This window comes from Agelaius phoeniceus, chromosome Z (assembly GCF_051311805.1).
Source record: "Agelaius phoeniceus isolate bAgePho1 chromosome Z, bAgePho1.hap1, whole genome shotgun sequence".
In the NCBI taxonomy this organism is placed as follows: Eukaryota; Metazoa; Chordata; class Aves; order Passeriformes; family Icteridae; genus Agelaius; species Agelaius phoeniceus.
Window position 1 is genome coordinate 59,576,910 of NC_135303.1, and position 21,673 is coordinate 59,598,582.

At 34.4% G+C, this 21,673-nt stretch overlaps 1 protein-coding gene across 11 annotated transcripts in view; it reads right to left on the reverse strand.

Moving 5' to 3' along the window:
• The window catches only part of VPS13A (vacuolar protein sorting 13 homolog A), a 108,241-nt gene that overhangs the window by 81,640 nt on the left and 4,928 nt on the right, over positions 1-21,673 (reverse strand). For 6 of the 11 annotated variants that reach the window (XM_054651744.2, XM_077171811.1, XM_077171809.1 and 3 more), the window contains exons 2-19: positions 18,079-18,122; positions 17,513-17,555; positions 16,493-16,588; positions 16,098-16,205; positions 15,337-15,446; positions 15,020-15,079; positions 14,082-14,141; positions 13,791-13,871; positions 13,302-13,359; positions 11,239-11,366; positions 10,921-11,027; positions 10,120-10,291; positions 9,691-9,753; positions 5,774-5,909; positions 5,096-5,190; positions 4,161-4,303; positions 2,654-2,855; positions 2,463-2,577 (exon numbers count right to left, since the gene is read on the reverse strand). In XM_054651744.2, coding sequence (XP_054507719.2) covers positions 2,463-2,577; positions 2,654-2,855; positions 4,161-4,303; positions 5,096-5,190; positions 5,774-5,909; positions 9,691-9,753; positions 10,120-10,291; positions 10,921-11,027; positions 11,239-11,366; positions 13,302-13,359; positions 13,791-13,871; positions 14,082-14,141; positions 15,020-15,079; positions 15,337-15,446; positions 16,098-16,205; positions 16,493-16,588; positions 17,513-17,555; positions 18,079-18,122 — 1,821 coding nt within the window. Of the gene's footprint in view, positions 1-2,462; positions 2,578-2,653; positions 2,856-4,160; positions 4,304-5,095; positions 5,191-5,773; positions 5,910-9,690; positions 9,754-10,119; positions 10,292-10,920; positions 11,028-11,238; positions 11,367-13,301; positions 13,360-13,790; positions 13,872-14,081; positions 14,142-15,019; positions 15,080-15,336; positions 15,447-16,097; positions 16,206-16,492; positions 16,589-17,512; positions 17,556-18,078; positions 18,123-21,673 lie in introns of those variants that run through there. The other 5 variants (XM_054651745.2, XM_077171810.1, XM_054651755.2 and 2 more) reach the window with 3 other exon arrangements.

Genomic DNA, 21,673 nt, shown 5'->3' on the forward strand with positions numbered 1-21,673 from the left:
TAGTCAAACTGTTAGTGTTTTTTGATACTGAGATACACAGGTTTACACTAACTGCTGACAAACATCTCCGTCATGAGACACCAAAGATATGCAAATATATGATCTTACAAAAATTAAGTTTAAAAATCATGCAAGTTGGGAAAATCAGACATTCATAAGATTTGAGATCAAATTCTGCTTTTTCGCTCAGCTGAAGAGTGAATGGTATTGCTCCAAGTTAGATCTGGAAACTGCCTTATGATGCAACCACAACTCATTAAATATCTACCGTTTACAACAAGCTGATGACCACAGAAGTAGAGACAATGAATTACGAAGGTAACAACATGACAGTAAACACATCCACTGGTAAGAAAACAATTAAATCTGCTACATTATCAAAGGTTGCCCCGTCAGAGGAGAGCTGGGCTAGTCAGTAAAGTACTGGATGACAACTACATTTCAGGATTTGCAAGACAAAACAACTTGGAGTAACAAGAAGAGCAGGATTTTATCAGTTTCCACTGGCTAGTTGAATTTGAGAGATGTAGAAAGGTCAAGCAAATATTTTCTTGTTTCTTTTATTTGGGAAAAAATGTAGTAGAATCCATAAACTGAGCTCTGGTAAACCAAGCTTTTTTAATATTTTTTAATGCTGAAAATCATAACTCCAGCGTAGCAAGTTCCTTCGATTTTGCAGTTCACAGTTGCCCTATATTTTCCAGCTACCTTCTATTGCTTCAAAGAGAAGTGTTAAGAACTCACTCTTGAGGACTGCAGGTCTGAACATATTAATTATACTTCTATGTTTCCATTTTTCTTATTCTACCTCTGAGCTTAGCATACTCCCCTGCATCAGAATATTCTGCAGATCAAATCTTTTTTCACAGGAAATTCTCTGAAACTCAGACAAGATTTTACAAGCAGTGTACCGCATATTTTGAGACATTATCATCAAATTTTTCATTTGTGACTGGAACAAGGTTTTAGGTTACTCTGGACAACATGGCATTCTTGTGAGGGTATAAACAGTATTGGATATACCTCTAAAGTAAGGATATGCTCAACTGTAATAAACACAGAGGACAATTTCATATTTCCACAAAGTATTAATTATGATCAACACCACTAGTTTTGGTGCTAATGAGCAGAGAACCAAGCATATTATATATAAAGCAAATAAAATTTCATCTTGGAAATCAACAATGAACTGTTGTATCAATATGGTCAATATTGCTCATGAAATTTCTGAAAGAAAAGACAAGCAAGCTGATCCACATAATTCTGGTTAATCTGATATTAGTCCTTAATTAAACAGTTCACTCAAAGAAGAACCAATGAATAAAAATACCATTGAAGCTTGATTTCCCTCCCAGTACTAGCCTGATAGAAGCAATCAAATAAACTTTTTGCTTGAGTTTTCTTAAAATCTTTATCACTTCAGTATTCAGATTTTTTTATATTTACAATTTAATTATTAATAGGTTATGAAATTATAAGAGGTTTAAGAAAACATCCATTGTTTGTTTTTTCCTTTCAAAAATAATTTATATATAATATCTCCCCTCTGCATCCACTCCCATCCACAGAGACAGGACACTGTGCTGGACACATCTCTGATTTACAAAGCCTCAGATATCCTTACTGGAACAAATTAAGTCCACAGATCTCAGTGTTAGTCTTCACAGTATTCAGCATTTGCATTCATGTCTTAAAATACAAGATCTCTAGAGATAAACAGGATGAAATGAAAACTAGTGTAATGGCTGTAGAACTGATGAGTTGGAAAGCAGATAAATACAGTTTATATAACTTGAACTGAGTCAATCCGAATCAAAATCAATATTCATCAAGGAAGTCAGAAAATCAAAAACACCTATACAAAGGCATAATTTCCTGAGAAAAAAGAAATCTGAAAAGGTTTCAGAGGTTAACTTAGAGGATTAATATCTCAGAATCAGTATTTCAGGAGTATTAAATAACTAAGGCCTTCTACGTATCAGATGAACAAAACAGAAGATGGAACAAACTCTTTTAACTCTGCATGAAGTAAAAAATACTGAAAGACTATCTATGGCTTTGGAGCATATTTGACAAATATTTCTACAGGTAGCAAAAGTTAAAAGAGATATAAACATTAAATTATTCAATACCTAGAATAAACATACTGCAATAAGATAGAATAATTCAACTTATTTAGGTGGTGTGTTAGGAAGGTACATATGCTAAAAATACATATGCTAAGGTACATATGCTCTTCATATTTCTTCTGAACCACTCACTATAGACACTCCTTAAAGAAGCATCATGTAGATGAAATTATGATAGCAAATAGTGCTAACTGAGCAGGTGGTAAACACCTTATTTAGGTGTTAGAAAGCTATGACTTGGATGCACACATCTCCATAGAGAAAGATACACTCAGCACTCCTACGATCTAAAATTTGTCTGAGTGTGTTGTGAGAAGAGTATGCAGCACTTGCCTGTTGATGTTTTTTCACGGAATTCTTCAAGCTTCATCAGAGTTGCCGATGTCAATTGCTCTAAATGTACATCTTTTGGAGGTCTAAAGAAATCCACTAAGTTATTTACTGTCATCTGTTAAAAAAAAAAGGTAAATTTACTATTAAGTAGGATTTTTGACTATTTATAACATATTCAAATACTTACTTACTGCATCATATACTATTTCCAGTGGTTGTGATTCTATTCTAATCCTCTGATCTGCTTTCTCATCCAAAGGATTAGTCTCAAACATTATGCTTAGAAGTGAGGTACTGTCATCTGAATAGACTGTTCGAGAAGACAGGAGGCGGGGTGTACACTTTTCTTGAGACACGCCTGTAACTTCAAGTGAGGTAATTTTTGTTTCAAACCTGTACAGAAATGTAAGCAGACTGTTCAGATGCAATATCCATCTGGCTAAGTACAATTACATAGAAAGAGTATAAAAAATTAGATGGAAAAAAAAATAAAACACAAACCAGCACAATATGTTTCTACCCTACCTTAACTATAAATAGCTTATTCTAAGGATTTAATACATACATCCATGTGTTATCTGTTTTCCATTTCATTATCTTTTGTGTCTATTAGCTGCCCTTGTCTAAATACAAAAGGGCATCTAAGTTACTTCCTTCATACACTTTTCATGAGGACAGGTGTCAGGGCAGGTAAGAGATTCTGCAAAGTTGCAGAATTCAAGTGAGAATTCTTTGGTGTGACTTCAGGAACTAGAAGGTGTATTTATAGTGGGAAACAGACATACAGCAGAGACAAAATGGTTCTGGCGCAGAGAAGTGAAAAAAAACAGAGATAAATCATCTAATTACTCCAAGAGGTACTTTTTAGGTCTTGGATTTTTTTTCCCCCCAAAATGCTATCTGCATCTGTAACAGCTCTCAGCTGCAATTTTTTTTTATCTCCAAACACTCTAAGAAAAATATTTCACTGTAAAAAATGCATTTTTTTCCCTTTTTCTTAGTACAACAGGATTGTCAGGGCCATTTAGATGCACAAGAGTACCAGCAGAAAACACAGACACAAAACCTTAGAAAAAATTCTACATAAAACTAATCAAGATCAATAGTATCTTAATATTATACATATATTATACACATCTCAAAGTAGAGGGAACAAGGTTTAAAAGAGGAGGGTTATCTTCTCCCAGAATTTTTACGTGCATTTGAAATAAAATTGAAATATTTCACTAGATGCTTTTCACCACCTACTGTGAGAGCATAAAACAAAGGAAAAATCATCAGTTACATCTTTCTTCCACAAATCCAAAAGTGAACTGGGAACACAAGAACGTTTCCATCATGTTAAATGCCCACAAACAAGTGGTTACAAAATCACCCTGCTCAGGTTAAGTTTCAAAAGGAAACTTAACAGTCGCTTTTCAACACAAATAACAAGTTTGTAACTGGATTGTTTGCACATAACAATGGCAAACTGAAAAAGAAAAAAAAGGAGCATATCCATATTAGAACAAAAAGCTCTGGAGATGCAGAGAATTCAATCATGGGAAGAGTATCCATGATTTATCCCTCAGTCACAGAACAACTCCACTCCAGACTGCACAAGGAATGACACAAATATCATTACACAGTCTTAAAATGCCTACTAGTCATCATCATCATTTCATGAGAGGCGAAACCAGTTTGATAGAGAAAGCTCACCTTATTGCTTGTGCACCTGGTCGTTGGGTAAATACTGTACTCAAGTCAGTTAATGCAAATTCTATTAGCTTAGGAGTTTGCTTGTTTTCTCTTATTGATATCGACATGCTTAGTAAGTTCACAGAGAACTTCATGGCTTCATACTAGACATGCCAAAAAAACAACAACATAGGAGTATAAAATACATTAATATCCATCTTGATACAATTTATGAAGAGATGAAAGCTACAACTAAGTTTGAAACTACTGCTTTTGTGCATAGCTCGTACCATAGCTGGTGTAAAAGTCTACAAAGAGGCAGGCTAAACTAAAGAGTAGAGTATCTTACAAATATGAGTCTTTTATATCTTTACCAAATTTTGTGAAAAAGACCCTCTGATGCGGAGGTAGAAAGCAGTTCATCATATCATCCTTGGTATCTCACAATAAGAGGATTTATCAGACTACTTCTGAATGGTTCAAAATGTTGCTCTTTCTCAGTACAATCCTTGAATCATCTCTTTCTTTATATAATATATAATCACTTATTCTACCTCATCTACTATCACTCATATTTTAGATACAGTGCACTTCCTGAACCTTTATTAAGATTCCCTGGCGCATTTTCTTAAAAAGCTTTTGAATATTGTAAGATAATATATTAATACACTTCAATATTTAAACTACAATACACTACATTTATGATCCTATTCTTGTTAGAGCAAGTAAAAATTTATTTACTACTTCAGAATATCCAAAAGTAAGCTTTGTAACTGCTATACTAAAACTGCATCTAAGGATGCAGAAAACTGGCATGCAGTAACTTCATTAAAAGGTATCAGAACAATATTCAAATATAGAGACAAAGCTTCAAGTAATTTAAAAGTGATTTCCTATCATCTCTGGAGAGTTTTGTTAGTAGATGAAGCTATACCATATAGCCAGCTATGACTTACTGATTTTGGAAGGGTTGGATCCACAGCTGTTTCACTATATCCAATTGCTGCATAAAGTTTAGCCTTCTCTTCCTGTGTCATCAGCTGTTCAAGACCTGTCACATTTCAAGAGGTTAGTTAAACTGAGTATAGATATCTGAAAAATGCAAATACTGTTGTACACTTTTCTGTGCTTGGTAGCTCTACAAAAAGAGTAGATACTGTCAACATTACTGTCCTGAATTAGTAAAAGAAAATACCCTGGGGTTTAAAGCCAAGTCTTACAAATCTAAAGCATGCTTTAAAATGCTCTTATAATTTTTTCCTTACCTATTCTATTTCCTATCTTGCTAACAACAGAAGCAGCCTTTGTGATTAACTTTCTATGTTCCACAATCTTTACAAGGTGCCTCATATATCCAACATACATTGCATGAAATACGCAAATTTTAAAATAAATGCAAGTAAAATTGTTTACATTCCATTAACTTCCACTGTATTGAACACAGCTCAGAAGGAACTATGGAGGAGTCATAAAATTGTATAACCTCTGTTACATGCAATTAACAATTATATCAGCAAAAGAAAAGGCTAAGAGAAAATGTATACAGTAACAATTTGATAACAAGTTCCACTGCTAGATACCTAGGACTCTAATAGATTCCTAGTAACAAAAAGAATACCAGTAAATTATCATACTTGAACCCTTTACTTCTTGGTTTTTTTCATCCTTTTTTCTACCCGACCAGCTCCATATCCAGCTAAACCAGCCACCAGAATTTTCATCATCCTGTTTTACTCCTGGTCTGTAGATTTTCAATCCAGCCTTAGCTGCCTTAAATTTAAAAAAGACTCAGGTAAGTAATTTTCTTCATGCTTTTTTATTCATTTTCCTAAGAAAAATATAGAACCAGAGCAACTCTAACATATCAAAAGATCATTAGACAAGCATTAAAAAGGCAAAATACTTTTATTTAGTTTCCCTTCTAGTCACTTTTTCAAATACACAGTGCATTATTGGTCCAATTTTATTTTGCATAATAACAATCACCTTTAAGAAAGAACAGAGCATATAAAAGGTCAATAAACATTTCTTACATAGCAGATTTTCTCTCCAGCTTTCACCATAAAAATACTCGCAAAATTATATGCAATGGTTTTCTAAAGAATAATTTAAAATACATATATAAGCAATTAAATAGCCATCACAGGCCAAATTTTACATTAGCCCTATATTTTTCATTTCAAGATGGATACCCAAAGCAATTAAAAAAGTATTTACTCTCATAATACAGTATTTACTCTAACTATTCCTGCATGTGATACATATAGTTAAAATAGTAAGGAAGCCCTCCCTCCTCCCACACTCATTATTTCCACAACTAGTGTAGGATGCCCCATCTGATGGCAGTGATGATTCCAATACTGGTCCTCAAAGGAAGTGTAGACTACATCCAAAATTGATCACTGAAAGTTTGTCATGGGGATGGCAAACAAACATCAAGTGATCCAAGAGACAAATTTGTTCTCAGAATTATAGTGATCCACACAAACTAACTTTCTTTGTGACTAATACAATCCAAAAATATACAATCAGTTGCAGATAAGCCCTACATTTAAAGATACTCTAGTGGAAGTGAGACAGGAATCCCTTCTCAGCATTCACATTCTCACATCCCTTGTCAGCATTCTGCAACACAATTAGGAAAAAAAACAGCTGACTATAAATCAGTACTCTGTAGGGACTTGTCACATCTACACACCTATTGGACAAAGGAAGGCAGAACTCACCACAAAAATGTAAAGGCTTCTGGATTTATACTATTGACTCATCTCAGAGAGATGATGCACAATGTCAATTTAACAACACAAAGCTACAAGAAGCTTGAACAAAGTCGTCAAAAGTCCTCTTTATAAAGGTTATAAGGTTATAAAGGTTAACCTTTATAAAGGTTACCATATCAGCAAGCAGATGTTACAAAGTGAATGACCCAAATAAAAAATGGACAGGCCTTAGAAAAACTATGGTTAAATCTGTGAGATTACAGATTTCTGGGATACTGAGGGGTTGGTGCTGAAGGACAACTGCCATGTAGAATAAGAGATGTTTAAAGCTATGACTCTTTCACATGTCTGAGGCAGAAGCAGGCACCAGAGCCCAGGGAAAGAAAGACTGCAAACAGAAACCACTTCTGCAAAGATGAAGAAAAAAAAAATCTGTGCAGTATAGGAGCTACAAAAATTTGCTGAAGAATCTTCTTAAACTTTCCCTCTTCTCCATTTACATTGGTTAAGTAATCAATGCAGTCATAGACTTAAAGCTTAATCAGCAAGGTAACTATTTTGACTAAAAGAGAGAACTACCTGAAAGATGGGTGTAGCCAGGTAGGTCAGCCTCTTGTTACTTCTCTCAAGTAACAAGCAGCTGAACATGCAGAAATAGCCTCAAGTTGTGCCAGGGAAGGTTTTTATTGGCTGTTAGGAAAAGGATCTTCACTGAAAAGGTTGCCAAGCAAAGCAACAAGCTGCCCAGGGATGTGGTGGAGTCACTACCCCTGGAAGTATTTAAAAGGCACGTAGATGTGGTGCTCTGGAACATAGTTTACTGGTAGACTTAGCAATTTTCTGTTAATAGTTGAACTTGGTCTTCCAGGTCTTTTCCAACCTAAATGATGCCATGACTCTATCCTGCGTTCTTACTGAAGTAAATCCTAGAAGTCTGCCCTAGGTTGAAAGGACAACATTTCTCAAGCTGATACAGAGACTTGATGCTTAGCTACTGAAGCTGAAGCTACTATTTGGTACTTCAAACACTTGCGATAAAAAAGTAAAAGTGGTCTGAGGTTTGGAATATAAAGTTCTGGTTACAAAGTTGCCCGAAAATCAGCACTGTGATCATGAACGTGATTTCTGAGGAGCTTGATTTCATGGTCTAGATAAAAGGAAGCCCTTGAAAGTCAACTCTTAGGTATGCTTTTAAGAAACAGAGAAGCTTCACAAACAGCAGGATCATTTGCCTGGCTTTACTAAGCCCTCATCTAATGGGTGCTCCTTTAAATACCTGGCAGACCTAAGGCTAACTGTCAGGATACAGAAGTAATAGTAGATTTTTCTCTTCTAAGACCTTTGAATCTTTCAAAGGTATAACCTGGTAACAACACAACAGATGCATCCTGGCAGATAGATGGAGACAGAACACAACTTAAAATCACTGTGACCTGATTTTCAATACTATGAAATATATTCAGATAATCAGCCAGCACATCTTTCAAGATGTACTTCTAACATTTTTCAAATGCAAGACTAAAAGCCCAAACAACTGAAAATTCATCTTCTTGCAACCTACTTCTAAATGTTACAGAAATGTATCTTAAAACTCAGGATTTGAAGGTACTCAGGAATGCAATATGACATTACCTTTGTAAGCAGCAAAATCACACCGGGGGAAGGAAGAACAAAACTAGATAGAAAATATTCCAGAATTTCCATCAACTTGCAAAAAGTTGAAGGAAAAAGATAAAACCAAGACAAACTATACACTGCAAGATAAGACTATTCCAAAATCAAATGAGAACTAAACCAAAACCACCTCTTGAAAAGCACTCCAGTTTGGACAAACTGAAGGCAAACAGTCATGAATGTTTCTTCTGGTTCTGTTAGAGTCTGGATAATTGGAACACAAGCATTCAAATGGGGGTGTACATACAGACAAATAGAAGGAAAAATCAAGTTTACAGATTCCTCTTCACAGTTTTGGGTTAGAAGCACAATATCTGTGACTGGAGCAATTGCATTTATACTATATTTAGTATACTTCACATACCAAAACAAAAAAAAAAATCTAATTGCTTTCAAGCACTGCCACAAGCGGTAACTGAGCTTTATAAAGTTTAATTATTAATTACTGTCTTCTTTCAGATTGTAAACTTCTTATTCTGCTTACTTTTAGGTGCCTTAATTCTTAATGGAGAAATATCACAGATTTCAGGAAAACTACAAATATTTCACTTCAGTGACCTAGAAAGACACTCAGACACTGTATGTATAACTAAGCAGTACATTAACATAGGAAAACCAAGGCTAACAAATTAGTTGTAACTACTCAAGTCACATTATCTTGCCTAATTGCACTAATCTTCTTAAATGTATTCTGTATTTGCTGTACTCTAAGTAACACTTGCCAAGAGAAACACTGCATCTCTTCTCAAAGAGTCAACATAGTACAGGTGATCGCTCAATATAACACAGTTTCATGAAAAAAAGGAATAAACTAATAGTCTAGGCTGCTGTGAGGAGGGACAGCTTTGGGTGTGTTTCCATTTAACTTCCATCATCCTTTGGCCACATTCTCCACACAGATCTTTCCCAACAGAAACAGAAAGGGATTTATCCAAGATCAGTTCATTTTGAAGGAAGAGCATATGGAGTTATTTAATTTTTGTTTAATTACAAGCTGAAAAACTAACTATACCTTATAATAAAAAACCATGAACAAGGAAAATTGAAAGACTGTATTGTACACAATTCAATCACCATAGCTAAAAAGCATCTGCCTAAAATCTCCACAACCTTATGTTTCAGTTATTCACAGACTCATTTAAATGATGCAATTTTACCTCAACTTCTGCTTGTTGCCTTGCTAAAGTGATGTTAAAAATATCCAAGGTCTTTTCAAATTCCTAGAAGAGAGATGAGACATTATTTTTGACAATTCAACAATTGTTACATTCCACAGCTCAGTTTTACAGGAAACAACAGCAAGCACTTCAATTCGTGCAAAGTTAATTCACTCAATCTGAAAACTTAAAACAAACCTGGAAAAGAATAGCACACCAGCTTAAGATGTTTTTCTTGCAGTTTCTAATTTAAAGATTCACCTCATGTATTTGTTAATACTACTAACAAAGAAAGGTCGTGACAAGTTGCAAATATGGCCACTGAAAATTTTATTTTAACTTAGAAGCGACTGAGGAACATCTTAACATTTAAGTTTGAACAAGTATCAAGATGAACAATATTTAAGCCTTCAACAGAAAGTTACTAACCTCCAACAACTTTAAGATTTCTTCACTAGGTTTTTTTGATGTTATCTTTGTTTTATACAACTCTTTATAGTTCTTCACTTGCTTCCTATGATGTGAAATATGTTCCCATGACCACATTTGGAGTTTAGGTTGAACATTTACTTTAAGGATGCCATCAATAACATATTTCCACCTAAAAGCAAAAACAAATGTATAGCTTATCTTTCTTTTCATATATTGAAAAGACTCCTATAGCTTTGCAGACTCTCACTTAATATAAATTCAAGTTGTCAAGAGCGAAATCCCCTGACTAATAGCATACTTCTGAGCCGAGAAATCTAAGAATTTTACTCTCTTTTCCCCATACAAAGTTGACAGATTGCTGTCAAATCTATGCATGCATGTGTGAGAGTAATAAAAATATATTTTTAAGGAATCTTCTGAAAAGAAATCAAATCCCTGCCATCTGTGTTGCAAAGGTTTGCCTGTTTTTAGGTAATAGCTATGTTTTTGTAGAGCTACCTAACATGCAACAGGGGGGCTTTCACCTAAACAAATTTATGACACAAAAATACTCTCAGACTTAAGTTCCTGATAATGGTCTTTAAGAGTGCAATCACAGGTTTTCAAATATTGTGTCCACAGTTTTGGTTTGATGAGGTCCTCATCAACTTCCTACAATACTAGCTTAAAAAGAATTCTAACAAAATACTTCCTTTCAGAATGAAATGAGTTCTAACCTCCTTAAGAAAAAAGCAATTCCTTGGTAATTATTTCAGGTTAATGACTAACGAATTATTTTCAAAGTCTAAGGTTACCTACCATGTCTTGGCGTTGTTGTGCACTGGAACATCAGGTCTGTACTTCCTATATGGCAGATTTCGAGTCATCATATCAATAGACTCAAGAAGCTCCATAACACTGAAGTACTAGGCAAACAAATTCAAACTGAGCATTATTATCTTTCTGAGAACAACAGCTATCAAGCTTCTCTTTGAAGAGAAAAGCAGTTTCAAAGAAAACCAAGACTAAGTTAATAGATTCTACAAGTACACTATAAAATTTCAGACTACCTTTCTTAATTCTTGCAAACTAACTTTTTTACTACATTACATATAACTTCAGAAAAATAACTGGTACCTGTGGCTTATTGAATTCAACAGTTATATCCTGTAAGTTTACATCTAGATCTATTTTCGGTGATGAAAAGTCAACATCAGATCGAGGATTCATGAGGAGCTTGGCTTTAGCTGAAATGGGGCGGAATACTAAAAAATACAAGTTGATATAAAAAGTGCAATTAAATTATTTCAGACTGCAATAAATTATACATATACTTATCTTAAATTATGCCAGACTATTAGTTTTAGAATGCTAGACTTGAAAAACATGAACTGCACCAACACAACTTAAAATAGAATACAATCTCAATTTTCAGTTTCACTCTGGCAACATTTACCAAATTTTGCAGAGCACTACCACAGACTTTCCTATACATTGAATTACATACAGATGTTTCAATAAATAGTTTACATTTATAACAAATGGGATCTTTTTTGGTTCTGATACACTTATAGTACAAGACAGTTCCAATAGCATTTATTTCACTATAGGAACTCTTACTTCTTAAGATTTTGTTGTTGTTGCCATTACAAATGCTTTACTCTTTGATAAATTATACTCACAGCAATGGTCAAAACCAAACACTCCATATTTCTAATTTGAAGCCCAAGTAGGCATAGAACAAAATCAATATGCATTCTAAATAAAAGTGAGGCAGAAATATTTTATCTGTTCCAGTTTGGAAATATCAGGCTTTTGAAGCCCTGTTTAGTTCAATATTTTCATCTGTTTCAGCAATTGATCCAACAGTAAGAATTTTTATATTATCTGAGTTTGTGTAAATCATTTTTTTCAAATATGATTTCTTTCATCTCAGCAAAAATACTGATACATTACCTAGACATCCAATATTCCAAATTCTCTGAAAGGTTCATAGTAGTGGAAACATGCATTTTTGCAAGAAAAAACTGTGAAACTTTTAGCTACACCTCTATATGGTAGCATTTCAATTAATTTTCTCCCTGTATTTAGCTTCCTAAAGTTCTTTTTTTTATGGTTCTTATATACAAGTATAATGTTTGTTTACTCGTTTGTATATTTAAGTATAATATTTGTTTATTTACATGAAGTGATTAAATTAGACTTCATGCTTATTACCTTGCTATCAAAGTTTTAGACTTTTAAAGACTTGTCCCAAATGGGACCAAATTTGCATTTACCACAGTACACCACCATGGTCAGCATCTCTGATGGCACTGCTGAATTTTAAGAGAGTACATCTTGAATCCTAAGCTTTACATACACCCATTTTGAACTTACCACATAAAGATTTAAACAATTTATAATGTTTAATCTTGTTTTCCTGCAAAAAGAATCAAATCCAGCAACCAAAAAAGAGGGGTAAGGAACCGGAAGGAATTATTAGATAGTTCTCTGTCATTTAACATAGAGACTCTTTTAGGGGAAGGTAGCAGCATAAAACTGACAGTGCCCTTTTTAACCCTGGCTATAGTGAACTGAGGACTTTCCTGCTGGAGAACAAGCCACTTTCAAGGCCATTCAGACTTGTGAACAGTTTTTAAACAGTCACACAGATACACATGATTCCATGCAATGGAAAGCAAACTATTATCATTTTTGAGTGATGGCAATGTGATTTTCAGACTTAAGTAAGTAATACTCAAAGCAATACAACTTGCAATATTCCCACTAAAAAAAAAAAAAAGAAATTAATGTTTCAAAGTTGTGTGATTACTATTTCTACCTCACATGGAAGAAAGATAGTTTGCATAAATCAGGTGACCTCAAAAACATACTCAAACTAATCTGAATTCACCAGACTTACATAGTGCGTATGTTGTTGCTAAACTTCTTAAATAAAGGAATTAATCAAAAGATGTTAACAATGGAATCTATGTTACGACATTCCATTAGAATGATACGTGACTCAAGACTCACTTTTATCAAGACTTTTTTTATATACCTAAACAATACAGTATTCACAGTCAGAAACACAGTTACTCTTCCAGGCTTAAACTGCACTCCTTAGTAAGATTTTTGAGTAACAGCCAAAGTGACAGCCACTGAGATGAAGTAAAAATTACAATTAAAAATTAATATTACAATTAAATAACACTTACCAAAATCATAACCATCTGGAATCATGTTGTGGCTGGCAACTCCCTGTTTTAAGTTAACCTACACACGCAATGGAGTGAACAGTAAGTTGCATTTCTATTTCCAGATAAAGTTTTTAAAGTACAAAATATTGGCATTTTTAAACAGTTCTCAGATAATCCCTCTGACTCAAAGCAAAATTCAAAGTACTCATTTATGTTTTTAACAGAATGATATGTCTGTATTTAGCTAATAAAAATCACTGAACAGTGGTAAGATGACTGTCAAGTGTCTAAATTGTGTTACTGGCACAAGACTGGCTTTTTTAACTTTCTCAGATGAGCATTATACTTCCATCACATAAAAGCCTTAACATATACTGTTTTTTCCTAAAAAAAGCTTTTAGTTACAAACAATTACCCAGGACACTGACATAAAAAGAAGTAGGCCTGAATGTGAAGCACGTTCTCTGCTTCCCAGTTTCAACTAGAAGACTAGACACACTATCTTACCAATGATTCTTCCCAACCACCGTGGTAGAACATCTCTGATTTCACATTCCAATAAGCAAAAAGGTTATCCAGTCGCACAAGCTGAAAATACAACAGAACATATGTATTGGTATCCACAAGTTTTAGATTAATAATTTGGATTTCACAAAGTCTGGATGAATAAAAATATTCTGAATGTTACTTTTGCTATAGAGTCTACACAGTTACATGTTTTCTTGATCTTAGTTTCTGAAACTCTAAAGCAGCTTGTTTTATTAGCAAGTCTTTCTTAGCATACTGTCTACACTGTACCTTGTGGAACAACTTGGCAGTTTCATCATGTAAACACGGATTCCAATTCTTATCTGAGGTCTGAAATGAGAATTAAACAAAAATACTCCAGTATCTATAATTCACCAACATGTTACAACTGAAACAAACTACAAAAAATGACAGTAACATCATCGTAATTAAATGCCATGGAAAATAATGGAATACGATCTTCTGATTTAAGATGATTAATGCATCACTTTAAGTGAAAGCTTGAAAAGGCTACTTCCTCCAAAAATATGTACATGTATGTACTCTGATAGGCTGCACACAAGAACCAAAGGTACTCTAAGATTCTGATTTCATTATTGGAAACTTTTTTCCTTTACACCAGTAATATTTTTCGACAGGCTCTTTGGACAGAGATAAACAAGGGACAGAATTCATTTATAATTCTGGAAGCAATCAATTTTAGTTTGAGCCTAAAGAAGACCCTTTAATGTGCTAGGAATAAGCATTCACAAAACCAGCATTTCATTCAAGAAAGTATATTCACTTAGGACATATTTTCTTTAAAACTAGCAGTTAGACAGCAAAAACTACTGAATCAGAGCAACTCAGCAACCAACATACTGATCCTACTACATGGTCTTCCTGAAAAAAATTGTGATTACTACTCTAAGCACCGTGTGCAGTTCACAGATCAAAAAAAAATTAGCTCCAGTTGAGCTAAAAATATGTCATCTTTTTTTTTAATTTTTCCTTTCCCACCACTTCCTGTTATCAGGCAGTAACTTCCTTTCTTGGAGCTCAAGTCAGTTTCAGTAAAATATTCAGAATGAACAGCCCAAATATAGTAAAGTGTATTGGAAACCATACCACTGTATATGCTACCAGAAAGCACAACACACAAAAGCACAACTTCACCGATTGGTATATATTAACATGTTTTTCAGATAAAAAGTGAGAAATAACATTACCTGCAAACTTAGATTCTGAAGTGAAATCCCAAATGACAAGGGGTTATCACGATTTGTGATCTAATAGAACACAGGAAAAGACAAAAAAATAATTATTTCATACTCTATAAGCATATATTTGGCTAAGAATTTAAGTATCTTTACATTTTGTCCAAGCTTTTTTTCAGTTTGTTTGGGTTTTTTTATCAAACTAATAAAAGTCCACAACTTTACTAGTATTCTCTCAAGATAAAAAGCAACTAGAAGAAATCAGACAGGTTCCCAATTTCATGTTACAGTGCACAACCACCTATGGTAAGATATACAAAAGCACTTACATCATCTTCATAGCGAATATGGATGTTGGAAATTTTCAGCTGAAGATTTTTGATGACCTGAGTAACAAGCTTTTCTACAAAAGTGTCTTGTTTCTCTTCTTTTACTTTATCTATGTTAAAGGAAAACAATTTAATATTTTGTTTACATTCCAATATTTTTTTAATTAGACAAAACAATAACACAATACATTTAGCTTAAGTGTTTTCTATTATATTATACTCCAGTTGTATAGAAACATGTTTGCTCTGTATAATCTACAACACTTACATTCTCAGATCAGGTGGTTTCCTAACTTTACTAGCTGCAGAGCGAAGAATCAGGTAGTTCAAAGTATGACCAGCATCCACCACTACTCTAAGGGAGCAAGTCATACTTCTTGGAAGTACCAGAAGTTGAATTTAAAAAGATTAGAAGAACAAATTGTAACAAACCTTTAAAAATCTGTATTGGTAAAAATGCTTTGACACTGGAAACAAACTCTTTCTTATGAAAGAGGAAAGAAAATGTCAGATGACATGTGATAAAAAGCAGTATTTCAAAAGCCTAATTTATATCAGATCACCTCAACACTCAAAACTTTTTATTTTCAGAATGAATGCTGGTTCTGCAATACTGATGGCAATTATACCTAAAAAACCATAACTAATAGGTTTTGAAGCAACAAGGAAAAAACAAGAATCTAGAAGACATTGACAAAATCTGCATCTTTCTGGATTAAAGTAAAGAAAGAAGCAGCATCACTTTCATTAGCTTTTCCCACCTTTACCTCGGTCAGCTATCTTCTGCTTTGCTTCTTCTATTCTCTGCAATTCCCTTTGTCTTGCTTCCAAGAACTGCTTGGCTTCTTTTTCAGCATCATATTTTATGGCTAAACACATAAAGTAAAAATGCATAATACCAAAAAGCCTTATATATATTTTTTAAAGATACTGTTTCAAAAGCTGTAATTTTTATGTTTTTGTAACAGTTACATATAACAGTTACATAGCAAAAAAATTAGATTATGAAACCTATTATTCATTCCACCCCATTGTTTAACTGTAATTGCTAAAAGTATCTACTAAGAATAAAGCTCACAAACACAGTATAAACCCATTCCAGATAATTCTGAAACCCCACCAATCCATAGTCACTTCTTCCTATACATTAACTTACTGGCTGTGGGCACAATAAGCAAATAAACTCCATCAAGGACTGCCTCAACAGGTTGAGTATAAAGGTTTTGCCATGGAATCTGTAGGTTAAGTTGACCTACAAACACAAAAGAAAAAGGTTGAAGTATACAATTAAATAGCTGGCTGGAAAAGAAATGCAAAGATAATTGATATTAAACACAAAATCTCTTTAACAATTATTATACGGGACAGAAATTACCCCAGTGCTCTTGAGGCAAAAGATGCCTCAGTTGAGTTGTATTTTCTTACACAATACACAAAAAAAATGAGATGTTTTTCTGCGAGTAGAACTATCAAGTCTACAGACTTTCTTTATTTCCTTGAAATACATTCCTCCCTCTTAACAGCAATGTCTTCCTCCTTGAAAATCCACTGCAGCATCTTCAGAAATAAGAAAAGCACATGGGCAGCTCACACATCATCAGTCAGCTAAATACTAGGTTTTGTGAACACAGGGATCATGAGGTTAAGTTCCTCCCAAGTGCAAAGCTTAATAAAATACTAAATCAGTCACAGAAAACACATTATTCCAGGGTCCATTTAAAGGAAGCATATGGCTTTAGACTTAGTTTAGTTTAAGAAACCACTTTTACAAGAAAACAAGAAAACTTTTAAAACTTTTACACTTCAACAAGAAAACTTTTTATTTTAGCAGAAACAAGGAAGGAAGGAGATGAAAAGGCAGGTGAAAGGTAAAACTCAGTTGTGGAGTCTTGTTAAGACAAGGAACAAGATCCAGTCCTGCCCAATTGCTCATCTTTGCTGTGTTGGGCTATTTTCTCATTAATATTGAGATGATTAAACAAGACTCCAGTATACTTTATTGAAAGGAGCTTCCTCAAAGTTTCTTTTCAGAAGAGACAACTTCAGAGTGCACAAAGTATACATATAAATCAACCAACATATGGAAATTACTTGCTTAGGATGCCTAAAGCCACCTTCAGGGAAAGGTAGTACTTATAGAAACTCCTGCATGTGTACAAGATAAAATGAAACTTACTAATATGTCCTGCTTTAACTTTAAATGGCACATCCAACTGACTCTGAAAGAAAGAGGTTTAGAAAATTTAAGCTCAATTCAGCAACTTGTGATATGTTCCAATGCAGGAAAAGGCATCATGATAACCTTAACAAACTTACCTGTCAACCACAAAAAAAAAAAGTCAGTATAATGGATAAGCAAGCATTTGGTTACCAATTTAGACTGTTATGCTATGTTAGGCTAAATGCATTCCCAAAAACAAAGTTCTAGCTTCATGAGCTATAGCAAAAAAAAAAGGTCTTTCAGTATTGCTCTTGACCTAAGCACATTCCTTTAGCAATTGCTGAGAGCTCTCTTAGAGGGTAAAAAAATGTATACACTTTGTCCTTTAAATTTAATCTCAAATTAATCAAATAATCTATATAAGTGCAGAGAAAGCAAGTCAGAAAGCCTTCACTTAAAAGAAAGTGTGCTCTAAAATAAGAATCAAAAAATGCACAATAAACCCATTAAGCCCATTAAACACAGAAAACATAGCTCAGGAATAATTTTTGCAAGTATTATTGTAATTTTCACTAGCTTACCAGTGCATTTTCTTTAATTTCCAGATTTTTCAGTGCTACAGCTCCTAAAAGAAAAGAAGCCAACAAGAAAAACTGGAATAAGCAAAGTAGTACACACTGCAAGTCCCAAAGTCTGAATTAGTGGGTTACAGAAGCCTAGAAGACAAGGGGCCTAATGTACGTCTCAAACACAAATGAAGGACAGCAGTGGAGTCAACCAAGTTGGTAAGAACATGTCATGAGAAAGAATGGGATGTGGCAGGAAAAGGTAGCCATACAGACATAAGCCAGAACTCTTCTGGGACAAAGGTCTATGTTCTGGCTCCTGAAATAGAGCATAGATCAAGGAATGAGGTCAAGAAGTAGGCATAGACTGTCAACCTAAGTTAAATCCAGTATGGAGGGAAGATCTCTGACCCATTTCCAGAAAGGTCTAGAAGAACAAACTGCAAATGATAACTCACTTGCACAGTAAACAAGCAAATTAGCTCCACAGCACAGAAATCTTAACTGTGTAAAGGTACCCAGAATCAAACCTGAACACACATGTGCCCCAGGACCCTGGACACTCCATCCGCTGCACTGATGCTGAAGTCAGGACTGCAAATGCTCCTTCCTTTCTTTCTCTGTACCACAATTTAATCTCTGTGTGTCTCTCCTCTCTTTCACCCATCCCTTATCCAAGACTTACTACCACGTGTTTATACTACAAGGGACTAATTTACACCAACTTCCACACTGTGTGTACAATTTATTAACAAGACTTCTTAAGTTTTTACAGACACACTAACTTCTGCTGTTCCTTTTTGACCACAGGTATCTACAAATTTTTGGTGCTCCTTCCCCTTCACAGTGGGGCACCCCAGTGGTCCATGACCTATGGCTTCCAAAACTTCTACTGTGGAGAGACCCACAGCCTGCATATCAAATATCCATGAAAGATGATTGAGACCATGAAAGATGATTAATCATTTCACAAAATAATATCCAAGATTGTCTCATGGCACTTGCATGTCCATGAAAATAAACTAAAATTACTCAAAGTAAAGATGCTGGAAAATCCTGTCTCAATTTTGTAAGAACCCATTTTGAAATCTAAAGTTAGCCTCTTTTTCCTCAACCATCTGTTTCCTATCCTTGTAGAAATCTAGCAACAGTAAATGTGAGTGGAATTTTAGCCCTCAAAAGATGTTATTCTTGCCAGTTTTATTTATAGGCCTACAAAAATTCACAGGAAGTATTTCAGTAATCTAATTTTTAAGGAGAGAAATTCAGTATACTGTGAACAAAGAAAATTTAAATTGCAAGATCAGTTTTACAATATACTTTACATTAAACACTTGCCATAGCAAAAGGAATACTTGCACCAGAAAACTCATAACTTAAACATGCACATAGTCCAATGAAATGTCTTCTGCAAAATCTACAAGAAGAATGGAGCTTCTGTGATGGTTACTTTCAAACTAGTTGTATAGCATTAACACATGCACATGGAACAGACATCTGATACAGCTGAGCAGGGACATAAATGAGATTCCAGAAACCAGAAGCAGATTACAGGCCTGGAAAGGAATACAACTTGAGGTTGCAAACAAAGATTGAATTGACCAAAAATACTTTTCCTTCGGGATGTATGTTAGAAATAGCAAAATGCATGGGGAAATAGGAGCTCCAATTGCAAGAATATTCTTGCAGTTATATAGCGCTAATGGTAATCAACAACTGTTCAAAGTACCACCAATTTTGGGAAACTGGACCCAAATCTCAAAAGAGTACACACTAGAAGAATTGGCTCGAGTTGTTGAACTGATATGGAGGAACTGATCAGGTAAACTAATCCATCCATCCCATAGCACTCACAAAGTACTATGAAGGTTTAAATGTTTTAATTTATTCATTGCAGCAATTTATAATCACTTTCCAGTAGAAGTGTATACATCTGACATGTGCTAACATCAGCCTCTCCAGAGAAATACTACGTGCAAAAGGATGGCTTTTGACAGCTGATGCCACTCCTGTTAAGCCTTAAAATACACACACATTGCCAAGAACAACAGAAAAGGGAAAAAAACAAAGAAACAAAGAGAGCATTTCCAAAAGTAGTCTGTTAACTACTCTAGGAACTAGAACTATATAGTCTTCGAAGGCAATAACAAGGTGATAGTTTTATATACCATTGGTTCAACTCCATTCTAAATTTATTCCCTGATAAAGCTTACTCTGCTGAGACCATATTAACACCAAAAAAAGCCCAGATTGCTTCTTCAAGAAGATATCATTAATTGTAGTTGTATTCATGGCAAGTAGTTCTAATGGTATCCAGAGCAAAGGTTCAGGTTCGTAACCAAGTTACCAGGCATGAAGTGCAACTTCTGCAGGTCTGTTGCATCATGTTAAAAACATTCAGAAGGAAACTGTAAGGCTACATGAAACAGTTTAACTGGGTTGAGTTTCTTCATTTTCACTGATGGCTATGTAAACATTCCCCTCTCATTTATCAAGAGTCCAACACATGCCACAGTTCCGCAGAGGCACAATAACTCAAGCTACAATAATTTGGCCACCCAGATGCTTCCAAAAACAAAATACTGCAAAGTGAGTAAGGATTATTTTAAACATTTACAAACAATGTTTCATGATGGCAGAACTATTTCTCATTTTATTTGAGCACATTATAATGGCAGATAATAAATAGATCAATCAATAATGTTTCAAACAGGAAGCTTTTGAAATTTCTACATTAAATGCTGGGATTTGGAAGTGAGGTACATAATTCTTCACTGGTTTTGCTTATGATTTTACAATTTTAAAAAAATCACTTGGTTTTACAATCACATGATTTTACAATCAAAAAGTTTGATATTTTACTTCAGAATCACCAGAAGAAATTAGTAGAACCCCAGGCATCTGAATTTCAATATAAAATTACTGAAACATGTTCACTAAAATATAAAAGTTTACTTACAAGAACCTTGTTATGGTCTGATCACAGCGAATAGACCATCAAAGCACACAAATGTCTACTAAAGAGGCACTAGATTTTGTGTATTGATATAATCTTTCTTTTTCCTATACTTGAGAGAGAGGCCAAGACACTGACTAAATATTCCTGCAGTAAATAGGAAATATTTCCAAAGCCACCACACTCGCAAAGCTTGCAACCAACTCTGATGCTCAGGATTTGAAATGTAGTTATTGACCATGCCAGTATTCTCCTTCATTACCAAAATTTAGTCTCTACCACATGTAGCCATTTCTCTTGCAATGAAATGTAGATCTAAGCACATTACCATAAACCTTTACCATTCTGTTGGGGATTGGAGGCAAAAAAACCAGAAGCCCCCACAAAGAGAAGCAGGAAAACCAGGGAATAAATGCTAGTTACAGGATGTAAAACAGTTAATGAATTAGCCTTGGATTATTGACAGTAGATTTTAACTGCAAAAATCAGAAAATACATCAAGATTTGATTATCAGTTTTGGTGATGGTTGGTTGGTTTTTTTTTGGCAGGGCTGGTGTCCCCCTGTTGGGAGCAACTAAATGTTTTGATGTCAGAAATGCATCCAATGCATGATTAAAAATGACCCAACTAAGCAACCTTAGAAACTGTATGTA